This window comes from Helianthus annuus, chromosome 17 (genome assembly GCF_002127325.2).
Source record: "Helianthus annuus cultivar XRQ/B chromosome 17, HanXRQr2.0-SUNRISE, whole genome shotgun sequence".
NCBI classification, from domain to species: Eukaryota; Viridiplantae; Streptophyta; class Magnoliopsida; order Asterales; family Asteraceae; genus Helianthus; species Helianthus annuus.
The window spans coordinates 21146726-21159574 of NC_035449.2; the positions used below are offsets into that span (position 1 = coordinate 21146726).

At 40.6% G+C, this 12849-nt stretch overlaps 1 protein-coding gene across 1 annotated transcript; it reads right to left on the reverse strand.

The window, feature by feature from the left end:
• Positions 1–6570: 6570 nt before the first annotated feature.
• On the reverse strand, positions 6571–7722 carry LOC110923830. The gene has a single exon (XM_022167886.1). The coding sequence runs from the start codon at positions 7720–7722 to the stop codon at positions 6571–6573; it is 1152 nt and encodes a 383-aa protein (XP_022023578.1).
• Between the last annotated feature and the right edge of the window lie 5127 nt (positions 7723–12849).

The following is a 12849-nucleotide window of genomic DNA, read 5'->3' on the forward strand; positions in this document are numbered from 1 at the left end:
TGCTTTCCGATTATCCAATGTGTCGAAGTTGATGAGGTTAGAAGGTTGAATGTGTTCGTTTAGGGATTTTTAAGGGATGTATACATTTGGTCTAAGGATGTGAAGTTTAAAGTGCATGAAAAATATGTATATGAAAAGTAATAATCTTGTAACATTAAGTACTTGTCTTGACACTATGAAACCTCAAGGGTTAATGTTTTCATGAGTAATATACTCATTAGAATCGTACAAGTCTTATGTCCTTAGATGATGTTATTCTAACACTTTGACGAATGAACACAAGTTCACCATCAAAGGTTCGAATGTATATAGATATCATTTAGGTTATATATCATATATTAGTATGTCCAATAGTCAAGCATGAGGTAGAAGTTTAAGAGCTTCATTTAGGTACCTCTAAGTATCATGGAAATCATGTAGGAGGTAGGAAGAACAAGCTTCCATTTAGGCACCTCGTATGTGTTCACCACTACACTTGATGTAAAAACATACAAGGAGAGTCATGAACTATGAATAACACAAGAATGTAAATGACTACACTATGAGAAATCATCAAGTAATGTGGCGATTTTATGTTGGACAACCCAAGTTAGTCCACAATCACACCTTCATCAAGCTTGAAGCTTGAACATCACTTGTGGGTCAAAAACCCTAATCAAAATAGAAGGTATATGAGGTTTAACCTCTGATTTTGTATGCCTCAGCCCCGTTTTTAATCTTAACTAACCATAGAAGTGGTTATAAGCATAAGGACGTGGGTTTGAATGAGTTAGACTCAAGTTTAAACAAGTATAAACAAAGTTTGATTCAAAACAAAATGAACAGTGAACTTTGGACCCTTTTTGTCGGATTTCCAGGGTCTTATTTACTGTGAATCACCCATGGAATCGAAGCTAAGGAAAATCCAAGCACATAGGAAAAAAAATGAGCTAAAACGGAGAAGAAACGAAGAAGTTATGCTCACTTTAGTGGAGCTTGATGCTTCTGTCCGAATTCTGATTTGCAGCTACGATCTTGGGAGCATGAAAGTGATTTGAGAGGGTTGGTAAAGTGAGAAAGACTTGGATTAGGGTGGTATTTATAGGGGAAGGGTTGGGGTTAGTGGTTGTGGGTCATAAATGCAAGAAACACACTTAGAACCAACCAAAACTCACCAAAATCGCGACCAATCCAAGGCTGTTAATGAGCTGGCTCCGGATTACCTTCTCTCACGGGCCGCGTAAGGAACAGGGAAAGTTTACGTGGGCTGTGTCAAGGAGGGAGGCTGAAGTTTCATTAAATTGCAATCTAAGTTAGGGTTTTTAGGTGTTTTAGGGACTATTTTCATCATAAAAACATAGTTTAAGGGCAAAATAAGTATGAGAGACATAAACCAAGTATAATTAAGCGTATGACGGTCGTATTTAAGTATCGATTCCGATCAAAACACGATTTATGCATAAGTTTCACGTATTTACAATTTTAGCACGTAGTTTCCAAGAATTACGAATAAGCATAAATTGTTACACGAAATTGAATGTATAAGCATGTATTTGAAAGTGGTTGTAATTGTATTTACTGAATGAATACAATTGATACAATGGATCCCTTTATATAGGGATTGAACCCTAGCCTAAACAAGGAAACGATAATCATAACTAAATACAATACAATCAACAATATATGGAAATAATTCCCTGCTGAATAATGTTCGGCTAATACTCCCCCGCAGTTTGAGCGGTCATGGGGCAAACGGTTAAACTGGACCTGAATGTTTGAAAAAGTTGCCGAGATAAGCCCTTCGTAAAGATATCGGCGTATTGATACGGAGCAGGAACATGGAGAACTCGAACATGTCCGAGGCGCACCTTTTCGCGAACAAAATGAATATCAATTTCGATATGTTTGGTGCGCTGATGCTGCACGGGGTTATCAGACAAGTACACTGCTGAAACGTTATCACAGAAGACGACCGAAGCCTGTATAAGGGGGACACGCAACTCTAGTAGGAGATTACGAATCCAAGTTGTAAGGTTCGCTTTTCCGTATTTATAAAATTACTTACTAGAGTAATTTAAAGACATCAAAAATACCAACTTTGATACATAGTAATTTTTTTTACAAAAATTGGGCATGACCCGTTCGTAAAACGAACATGCCCCCTGTTTTTAACATAATCAACTAAATAACATTCTACGATCCGTTTGACATAAAACTACCCAAAAGCAAAGACAACAAGTTTTACAAATGTACGACTACTAACAAAGTTGGACAAAATAACAAGTCATGGACCAAAAGATGGAAATAAGCTAGCGGAAGCGTTTGGTATAACATTACATGGACACGTGTTCGCTCTAATTCTCCAAATCGCCTAAAGTGAGGATTTACCTACATTCAACAACAAAGCTTTAAAAGTTAGTTATCATACTTGCTAAATCATAATTCCTTCATTTTAGTTTTATCCGTATATGAGCTTGCATCTTTCTTACACTTTCAACTACCCAATTACTTGGGCTTGGCATATACACTCTTAATGAGAGTTAAGCATACACATTTGACCCGTATAATTGGGTTAATTGCTTTCAACATAATCTTAGTTCGTTCCGGATAAAGGATTGAACCTCATGCATTCGCTTTACATTTGTGGCCACCCGTTCTAGACGAGTGGTATCGTTTCATTACTCGACCCTGTTCGACTCGAACCGGTTGGCTTGCTTAGCTTAATATAACATTTATTAACATAACCAAATCCGCGAAAGATTTGTTGCTTATTTACTAGTCACTATTATCATTACATCATGGCTGTTTATCGAAATAAAAACAAGATTTAATTAAGATTTTTGTATGCAACGGAACATACCTCGATCTTGTGATCCTTCCGATTTCTTAGAACTCGAGCCCTCCTCCTTCACGCCTATATCAACATAATCATTCGTTCATTTAGTATCCCAAACTTTGTTCCATTAACTTCCAAGTTACACATAATTGTTCTTTCAAGCATTTCATCAAACGCATGGCGGGTTTCGCATTTTTGGGACTTTTACCTATCATGCTAAAACATGTTTTTAAACTAGTTTTCTTCAATCATTGTACAATAATCAATCAAGCTTTATTCCATATCAATTTATCTAATGTTTATACATCATAGGCAAGGTTATTCATCAACAAGTCACACACATTTAAAGACTTGATCATTCTATCCCTAGTAAGTTCTCATAAATTGGGTCTTGACTATTTAGCCAACAAAATTTGCTAGTAATCATGTATCATTCTAATCTTATATCATAATCTTAACTAAATTTCATAAATTTCATGTCATGCATTCAAGATTAGATCAAAACCCACTTCCTACAATTTGTTAAATCACGAAATTGAACTTACCCTTTCAATGAACAAGTTAAGAGCTTGCAATTTCCTGATTATGCTTTCAATTTCTTTGAATCTCTATAGTTTTTCTTGTGAATTGGATGAAGCTAGGGTTTCCCCCCCTTGGCCCTTGTTTGATCGAACAGAACCCCACACACATACTGTGTGTGGGTCTTTTGTTATTTATCATTTTATTAATCTTAGTTTTAGGTAATTACAGCTTTAGTCCCTCTATTTCCATCACAAATTTAATTTAAGCACCACCCTTTTTGTTACATTTTAACTTATGCATAACAAATATTTTTGGGGTGTTACAAGTCTACCCCCCTTAAAAGTGGTTTCATCCTCGAAACCTGAACGCATAACCCATTTAAACGTGTACATACCAAAAAGAAACGGATAGTCCTTCCTCATTTCCTCTTCTGCTTCCCATGTGAGTTCTGAACCCTTTCTGTGCTGCCATTGTACCAACACTTGTCTAACGGTTTTGTTGCGGAGATTCTTTACCTTGGAGTCTTTAATGGCTATTGGTCTCTTGACATAATTCAATCCCTCGTCCAACTCAATATCATCGAGAGGTACAATTGTTGTATCATCTGCGAGACACTTTCTCAGCTGCGACACGTGGAAGGTATTGTGAATTCCGTCTAGTGAGGACGGTAACTCCAATTGATATGCAACCCTTCCAACTCGAGCTAAGATCTTAAACGGTCCAATATATCGTGGGCCCAACTTACCCCGTTTACGGAAACGGATTATGCCCTTCCATGGTGACACTTTCAATAGAACATAATCTCCGACCTGAAATTCAATAGGGCGCCTTCTTTTGTCTGTATAAACTTTTTGTCGATCCTGGGCTGCTTTCAGTCGAGCTCTAACCAATTCAATCTTTTTATTTATTAATGATATTAAATCAACTGGTGTAATTTCCCTTTGCCCCACTTCACCCCAACACACTGGAGTTCTACATTTCCTCCCGTAAAGCAGTTCGTAAGGTGCCATTTGAATACCACTATGGTAACTGTTATTATAAGAAAACTCCACTAGTGGTAAGTGGTCATCCCAATTTCCCCCAAAGTCTAAGACACACGCTCTCAACATATCGACAAGTGTTTGAATGGTTCTTTCTGACTGGCCGTCAGTCTGAGGGTGGTAGGCAGTACTTATGTGTAATTTCGTACCCAGACTCTCATGAAACTTTTGCCAATAGCGAGAAGTAAATCTAGCATCCCTATCCGAGACGATTGACACGGGCACCCCGTGTCGGGATACGATCTCATTCATATAAATTTCTGCCATCTTCTCGGAAGAGTAAGCTTCTTTGATGGGTAGAAAGTGAGCGCTCTTCGTAAGTCGATCTACGATTACCCATATTGTATCATGCCCCCCTTTTTTTCTAGGAAGCTTGGTTACCAGGTCCATTGTTAGTTCCTCCCATTTCCATACCAGAATTTCTAAAGGTTGCAATTCCCCGTATGGTTTTTTATGTTCGGCTTTTACTTGGGAACATGTCAGGCATTTCTCGACATACTTAACAATATCACGTTTCATACCCGGCCACCAATAATTGGTTTTCAAGTCTTGATACATCTTGGTAGCCCCGGGGTGAACCGAGTATCGCGATTTGTGTGCTTCTTCAAGTAGCGCTGCCTTGACTTCACAGAAACGAGGTATCCAAATTCGGCCGAACCTCACTTTGAGTCCGGTCGAATTTTCTTCTAGCTTATCGACCACACCTTTTAGTCTTTCTTTCTTTAAATCTTCCGCTCCAAGGGCCTTTATTTGGGAATCTCTTATCATGTCAAACAAACGTGGTGTAACGATCATCTTCATGGACTTCACTTGTATGGGAGGCGGATATTCTTTACGGCTTAACGCATCGGCCACCACATTTGCCTTTCCCGGGTGGTAAAGGATATCACAATCGTAATCTTTGATAAGTTCCAACCATCTCCGTTGCCTCATGTTTAAGTCTTTCTGCTCGAAGAAATATTTGAGGCTCTTGTGATCCGAGTAGATTGTACATTTCGCACGGTAAAGATAATGTCTCCATATCTTTAAGGCGAAAACTATTGCCGCCAACTCTAAGTCATGAGTCGGGTAGTTTCCTTCATGCGGTTTAAGTTATCTTGAGGCATACGCGATAACCTTTCCCCGTTGCATTAAGACGCATCCTAAACCCTGATGTGAAGCATCTGAATAGACAACCAAATCTTCTGTTCCCTCTAGGAGTGTTAATGCTGGAGAACTAGACATCTTTTCTTTTAACATGTTAAAGGCATCTTCTTGGTCCTTGCCCCACACAAACCTCTCCTTCTTCCTTGTCAACTTCGTTAGGGGTAACGCTGTTTTTGAAAAGTCTTGTATAAACCTCCTGTAATAGCTGGCAAGGCCTAGAAAGCTCCTTACTTCAGTTGGAGTTTTTGGGGAAACCCACTTCATTACTGCCTCAATCTTTGATGGATCAACCAAGACGCCTTCTGAATTTATCACGTGGCCGAGAAACTGCACCTCTCTGAGCCAAAAGGCGCATTTTGAGAATTTTGCGTATAGTTTCTCCTTACGGAGAATTTCAAGTACTTCACGCAAGTGTCTCATATGTTCAGTCTTGCTTCGCGAGTAGACTAGAATGTCATCTATGAACACGATCACAGATTTATCTAGCATGGGTCGGCATACCCGATTCATAAGATCCATAAACGCTGCTGGAGCGTTCGTTAATCCAAAGGACATAACTAAGAACTCGTAATGTCTATATCGGGTTCTAAATGTGGTCTTTGCAACATCTTCTTCTCGTACCCTAACTTGATGATATCCCGATCGTAAGTCTATCTTTGAAAACCAACTTGCCCCTTGTAATTGATCAAAAAGATCGTCGATCCGAGGTAAAGGGTAGCGGTTCTTCACGGTCAATTTATTTAATTCTCTATAATCGATGCACATGCGCATCGACCCGTCTTTCTTCTTAACGAATAGGACAGGCGCTCCCCAAGGCGACACACTCGGGCATATAAAGCCCTTGTCTAGCAGATCTTGTAGTTGTGTCATTAGCTCTCGCATCTCGGTGGGAGCCAATCTGTAGGGAGCCTTCGCTATCGGCTTCGCACCCGGATTTAACTCTATACAAAACTCTATCTCTCGTTCGGGAGGGAGTCACGACAATTCATCCGGAAATACATCCGGAAATTCGTTCATGACCTCAACATCTTCAAACCTTGGGAGGTTCTATTGAGCGTCTACTACATAAGCTAAGTAGGCCCCACCTCCGTTAATTACATGCCTGACCGCTTGAACAATAGTACATAATTTCACTTCTACGTTTCTTTCTCCTTGAATTTTCAATTGGCCTCCACTCGGGGTTTGGATAGTTATGGTTTTGTTTTCACAGTTTATCTTCGCGTGGTTCTGGGACATCCAATCCATACCCACTATTACCTTAAATTCCCCCAAAACCATAGGTATAAGGTCGATGTTGAATTCCTCACCTTCTATGGTTAACTTACAACTTCTATAGATTTCGTGCAACAAATAATTTTTACTATCGGCTATCTCTACTTCTAAGGGCATCGACATTCGTTCAACCTTGAATGAAGGATGTTGTACGATTTCATTTAAAATAAACGACATAGTGGCTCCGGTGTCAAACAAAACATGAACCGGCATAAAATTTAATAAGAAAATACCTGAAACAACATTCGGATGAACCTTAGCCTCCTCGGATGTGATTTGGAACATCCTTCCTTGAGCCTTGGAACCCTCTTGCTTCTTATCTTCCTTTTTCGATTCTTGCTGAAGTTTTGGGCATTCCGACTTAATATGCCCCTTTTCAAAACAATAGAAGCAAGTCTTCGGGTTATTTGGACATTGATAAGACGAATGCCCTTCTTTACCACATTTATAACATCCCTTTTTGCCTAGTAGGCACTCTCCTGTATGAAGTTTTCCACAAGTCTTGCAAGGCGTGATACCACCCTTTGACTTATCTTTCCTTCCATGTTCTTGATACTTCCCCTTTTTAGCAGGACTCGAACTTGCACCCTTTTCACTATACCTCTTTTCACCACGTTCTTCTTGCCTTCTAATTTCAATTTCTCTATCCCGAGCCAAATTGATAAGTTCATCAAGGGTCTCACATTTCGAGGGAGTGATGAACTCCCTAAATTCCGCCTTTAGTACTCCATAAAAGCGATTTATCTTCATTCTTTCCGTTTGCACAAACTCTCCACAGAACTTCATCTGATCCATGAAAGTATTCGATATTTCATTTATTGACTCATTTTTCTGTCGGAGGCGCAAGAAATCCTCTTGGATCTTATCAACAGCCGACTGAGGGCAATGGTATCTCATAAAGGGTTCTTTGAATTCCTGCCAAGTCATCATTTGGAGCCTATCCTCCCCCATTTCCTTGTTGTGCGCATCCCACCAGTCTTTCGCTTGAAAAGTGAGTTGGCTGTAGCGAACATCACCTGATCTTCCTTATCACAACGACTTCGCATGAACACCACTTCTATATTTGAAATCCATCTTTGACATGCGATCGGGTCGATTTTACCATCATATGTTGCGGGATTGCATGCCATGCAGTCTTTATACGTGCACCGTCGTTCTCTGCTTTTGCTTTTAGATCCCTCAATCAGTTCTTTTAGCTCCTCTATCTTGCTAGTCATCATGGCATCCACGACTCCCAACACCCAACTTTCTACTTCTTGAGTTAATCGTGGAAGATTAGCTTGCATAACCCCTTCCGTCACCTCCATGACTCTACTGTTAAATGCTTCCTGATGAGCCATGTCATCATCTTCATTAACGTTTCTTGCGTCAGCCATCTACACATGATCATGTTTATGTTTAGCGCAAATCTAAAACTTTCATTACATCATGATACTTTAACCCGTGTTTATTTCATTTACAATCTTACATTTTAAACTTTACTCGTCTTTAAAACTTTCATCCTTCATTCATGTCTTTCGACATATTACTTTCGATTTCTTTACACACTTCCTTCTATCGTAACCACTAGTCGGGGTTATATAATCATTTTAGGCCTTGTATAGACCTTAAGCGAGCTTATAATAGGTCTCTAGACCATTTGGAAACTCAAAATATTAAAGGCAACATAAAATAAAATTTTCCAGCGGAACCATTTTCCACTACCCGTCGGCGACGGCATCATACCCCGTCGGCGACGGGCTTCCTAAATGTGGCGTCGGCCACTTTGCCCGTAGGCAGATACTTAGAGCGTCGGCAACCAAGGGGGCGTCGGCGACGGCCAGAGGCCCGTCGGCGACGGCCTCCCCTTTGCTGAAACGTTGCAAATTTGTTTTTTGGTTGTTCCGACTGTTTTCCGGGTCCAATTTCAGCTACCCGGGTCCAAGAACTTCTTATTTTACCCGCATTAACACTTCTTAACATACCCAACCTTAAATCTTAGACCGTAACGCATTAGGCATGCTCATATTAGACAATTATCTAAAATCTTACCTCATTGGCGACCTCGGAGAGAGCACATTAGCACGAGCCATCGGTTTGAGTTCGAGCGCTAAGACTCTTGCCCGAATCCCTCAAACCTCAGCTCTGATACCAACTTGTAAGGTTCACTTTTCCGTATTTATAAAATTACTTACTAGAGTAATTTAAAGACATCAAAAATACCAACTTTGATACATAGTAAAAAATTTTACAAAAATTAGGCATGACCCGTTCGTAAAACGAACATGCCCCCTGTTTTTAACATAATCAACTAAATAACATTCTACGATCCGTTTGACATAAAACTACCCAAAAGCAAAGACAACAAGTTTTACAAATGTACGACTACTAACAAAGTTGGACAAAATAACAAGTCATGGACCAAAAGATGGAAATAAGCTAGCGGAAGCGTTTGGTATAACATGACATGGACACGTGCTCGCTCCGATTCTCCAAATCGCCTAAAGTGAGGATTTACCTACATTCAACAACAAAGCTTTAAAAGTTAGTTATCATACTTGCTAAATCATAATTCCTTCATTTTAGTTTTATCCGTATATGAGCTTGCATCTTTCTTACACTTTCAACTACCCAATTACTTGGGCTTGGCATATACACTCTTAATGAGAGCTAAGCATACACATTTGACCCGTATAGTTGGGTTAATTGCTTTCAACATAATCTTAGTTCGTTCCGGATAACGGATTGAACCTCATGCATTCGCTTTACATTTGTGGCCACCCGTTCTATACGAGTGGTATCATTTCATTACTCGACCCGGTTTGACTCGAACCGGTTGGCTTGCTTAGCTTAATATAGCCTTTATTAACATAACCAAATCTGCGAAAGATTTGTTGCTTACTTTCTAGTCACTATTATCATTACATCATGGCTGTTTATCGAAATAAAAACAAGATTTAATTAAGATTTTTGTATGCAACGGAACATACCTCGATCTTGTGATCCTTCCGATTTCTTAGCACTCGAGCCCTCCTCCTTCACACCTATATCAACATAATCATTTGTTCATTTAGTATCCCAAACTTTGTTCCATTAACTTCCAAGTTACACATAATTGTTCTTTCAAGCATTTCATCAAACACATGGCGGGTTTCGCATTTTTGGGACTTTTACCTATCTTGCTAAAACATGTTTTTAAACTAGTTTTCTTCAATCATTCTACAATAATCAATCAAGCTTTATTCCGTATCAATTTATCTAATGTTTATACATCATAGGCAAGGTTATTCATCAACAAATCACACACATATAAAGACTTGATCATTCTATCCCTAGTAACTTCTCATAAATTGGGTCTTGACTATTTAGCCAACAAAATTTGCTAGTAATCATGTATCATTCTAATCTTATATCATAATCTTAACTAAATTTCTTGTCATGCATTCAAGATTAGATCAAAACCCACTTCCTACAATTTGTTAAATCGCGAAATTGAACTTACCCTTTCAATGAACAAGTTAAGAGCTTGCAATTTCCTGATTATGCTTTCAATTTCTTTGAATCTCTATAGTTTTTCTTGTGAATTGGATGAAGCTAGGGTTTCCCCCCCTGGCCCTTGTTTGATCGAACAGAACCCCACACACGTATTGTGTGTGGGTCTTTTGTTATTTATCATTTTATTAATCTTAGTTTTAGGTAATTACAGCTTTAGTCCCTCTATTTCCATCACAAATTTAATTTAAGCACCACCCTTTTTGTTACATTTTAACTTATGCATAACAAATATTTTTTGGGTGTTACACAAGTGACTTCAGCTATTGCATTAGCAACACCGCAGTACTCAGCCTCTGCACTAGAGCGGGAGACGGTAGCTTGATGCTTAGATGACCAAGATATTAAATTATTTCCAAGAAAAACACAATATCCACTCGTAGATCTCCGAGAATCTGGACAGCCGCCCCACTCCGCGTCCGAGTATGCAACCAAGGAATTTGTAGTTGATTTGACCATGCGAATACCATAGTCTAGGGTCCCCTGAATGTATCGAATGATTCGCTTTATAAAGGCATAGTGGGGATCATGAGGCTCATGCATAAACAAGCAGACCTGCTGCACGGCATAAGATATGTCTGGCCGGGTGAAAGTGAGATACTGTAGGGCTCCGGCAAGGCTTCGGTAGAGAGTGGGGTCATGGAACAACGGACCATCAGTCGCACTTAATTTTGAAGAAAGATCAACAGGAGTGGCACAAGGTTTACATGCTGTCATATTGGCCCGATTAATAATGTCTTTCGCATACTGAGTTTGGTCCAAAAACAGACCAGTAGTCGTGTTGGTTACCTTGATCCCCAAAAAGTGATGCAGTGTACCAAGGTCAGACATGGCGAACTCTCGAGAAAGCGTCTGAATGATGTCACGCAGAAGCTTGTCAGAAGAAGCTGTGAGGACAATGTCATCCACATATAGTAAAAGATAAGCGATCTCATGGCCGGTACTATATATAAACAGAGAGTTGTCACACGCGCTACTTTGAAACCCATGGGATAAAATATAATTTGCAAAACGTGTGTACCAAGCGCGTGGGGCCTGTTTAAGCCCGTATAGCGATTTCTTTAACCTGCAAACAAAACCTGGGAACTGTTTATCAATAAAATCGGGCGGTTGGTGCATGAAGACTGTCTTGTTTAGGTGGCCATGCAGAAAAGCGTTTTTGACATCCAATTGATGAATGGGCCAACCTTTGGAAACTGCAAGAGACAGTACGGTACGAATCGTGGCAGGTTTCACCACAGGGCTAAAAGTATCCTCACAGTCAATGCCCACAGTTTGCGATTTCCCATTAACTACTAAGCGTGCCTTATACCTTTCCAACGTACCATCTGATTTAAACTTATGGCGAAAGAGCCACATGCATCTGATCACCGGTCTATCAACCGGTCTAGGGACCAAATCCCACGTCTCATTTTCCAGCAAAGCAGAATATTCAGCATGCATGGCGCGCAGCCAGTTCAGGTCGGTAAAAGCCTGGTTATAGGTTTTGGGGACGGGGGAGATGGTAGTGGTGTGAAGGGAATAAAGAGGAGGCTTCAGGCTACCTGTTTTGGACATAGTAGCCATCGGATGGGACGAATGCGGTTGGGTAGGTGGCTGGGGTATAGCCGATGACTGGGGAACAGTCGTATATGTCTGAGGAAAAAGAGGTGTTGGTTGTAGGTGAGGGCCGGAAGGGCGAGGTGGGCTGGCCGGATGTATAATGGGTGGGCTAGGAGGGGCGATTGAGGTGCTGGGGTTTGGTGGGGTGGGCGGTTACGGCAAGAGTATGTGTAAGGGAAGGGTGATATGGTAGTGGGTCGTGGGGTGGTCGTAGGTTTTGGGGGCTGGTAGGTGGGAGCCATGGGTGGGGCAAAGCTGAAACCGGGTGGGAGGGTGTCGTCTAGGAACTGGTAGGAGGTGGCGAGAATGGGAATGGTATAGGGGAAGACAGTTTCATCAAATGTGATATGCCGGGAAATTGAGACTTTCCCGGTGGTGGGGTCAAAGCACCGATACCCACGAAAGTCTGGTGGGTAACCAAGGAAAATACACCTGGTGGACCTTGGGTGAAGTTTGTGTGGTTGAGTAGCAGAAGTGTTCGGATAGCAAGCGCATCCGAATACCCGAAGGTGGTCATATGTGGGGTGCCGAAGGAAGAGAGCAAAGGTAGGTGTAAAAAAGTTGAGTCTTTTAGTTGGGAGAATATTGTGTAGGTAAACGGCGGTGTGCAGAGCCTCGACCCAAAAGCTAGGTGGAAGGTGGGAGTGGATAAGGAGAGCGCGGATGATGTCGTTTAGACGACGAATCATGCGCTCGGCATGACCCGTTTTGGGAAGAAGTTTGGGGACATGAGAAACGAAATAATAGGCCATGTTGGGTAGCAAAGGTTTTAAAGGCATTGTTGTCAAACTCACCACCAAGGTCGCACTGAAAGGTTTTAATTTGTCTGTTGAATTGTGTGGCAATTAGACGGTGAAATTTAACAAAAGTGGGAAAAGTTTCAGATTTGTATTTTAGCGGGTAGACCCAAGTAAAATGTGA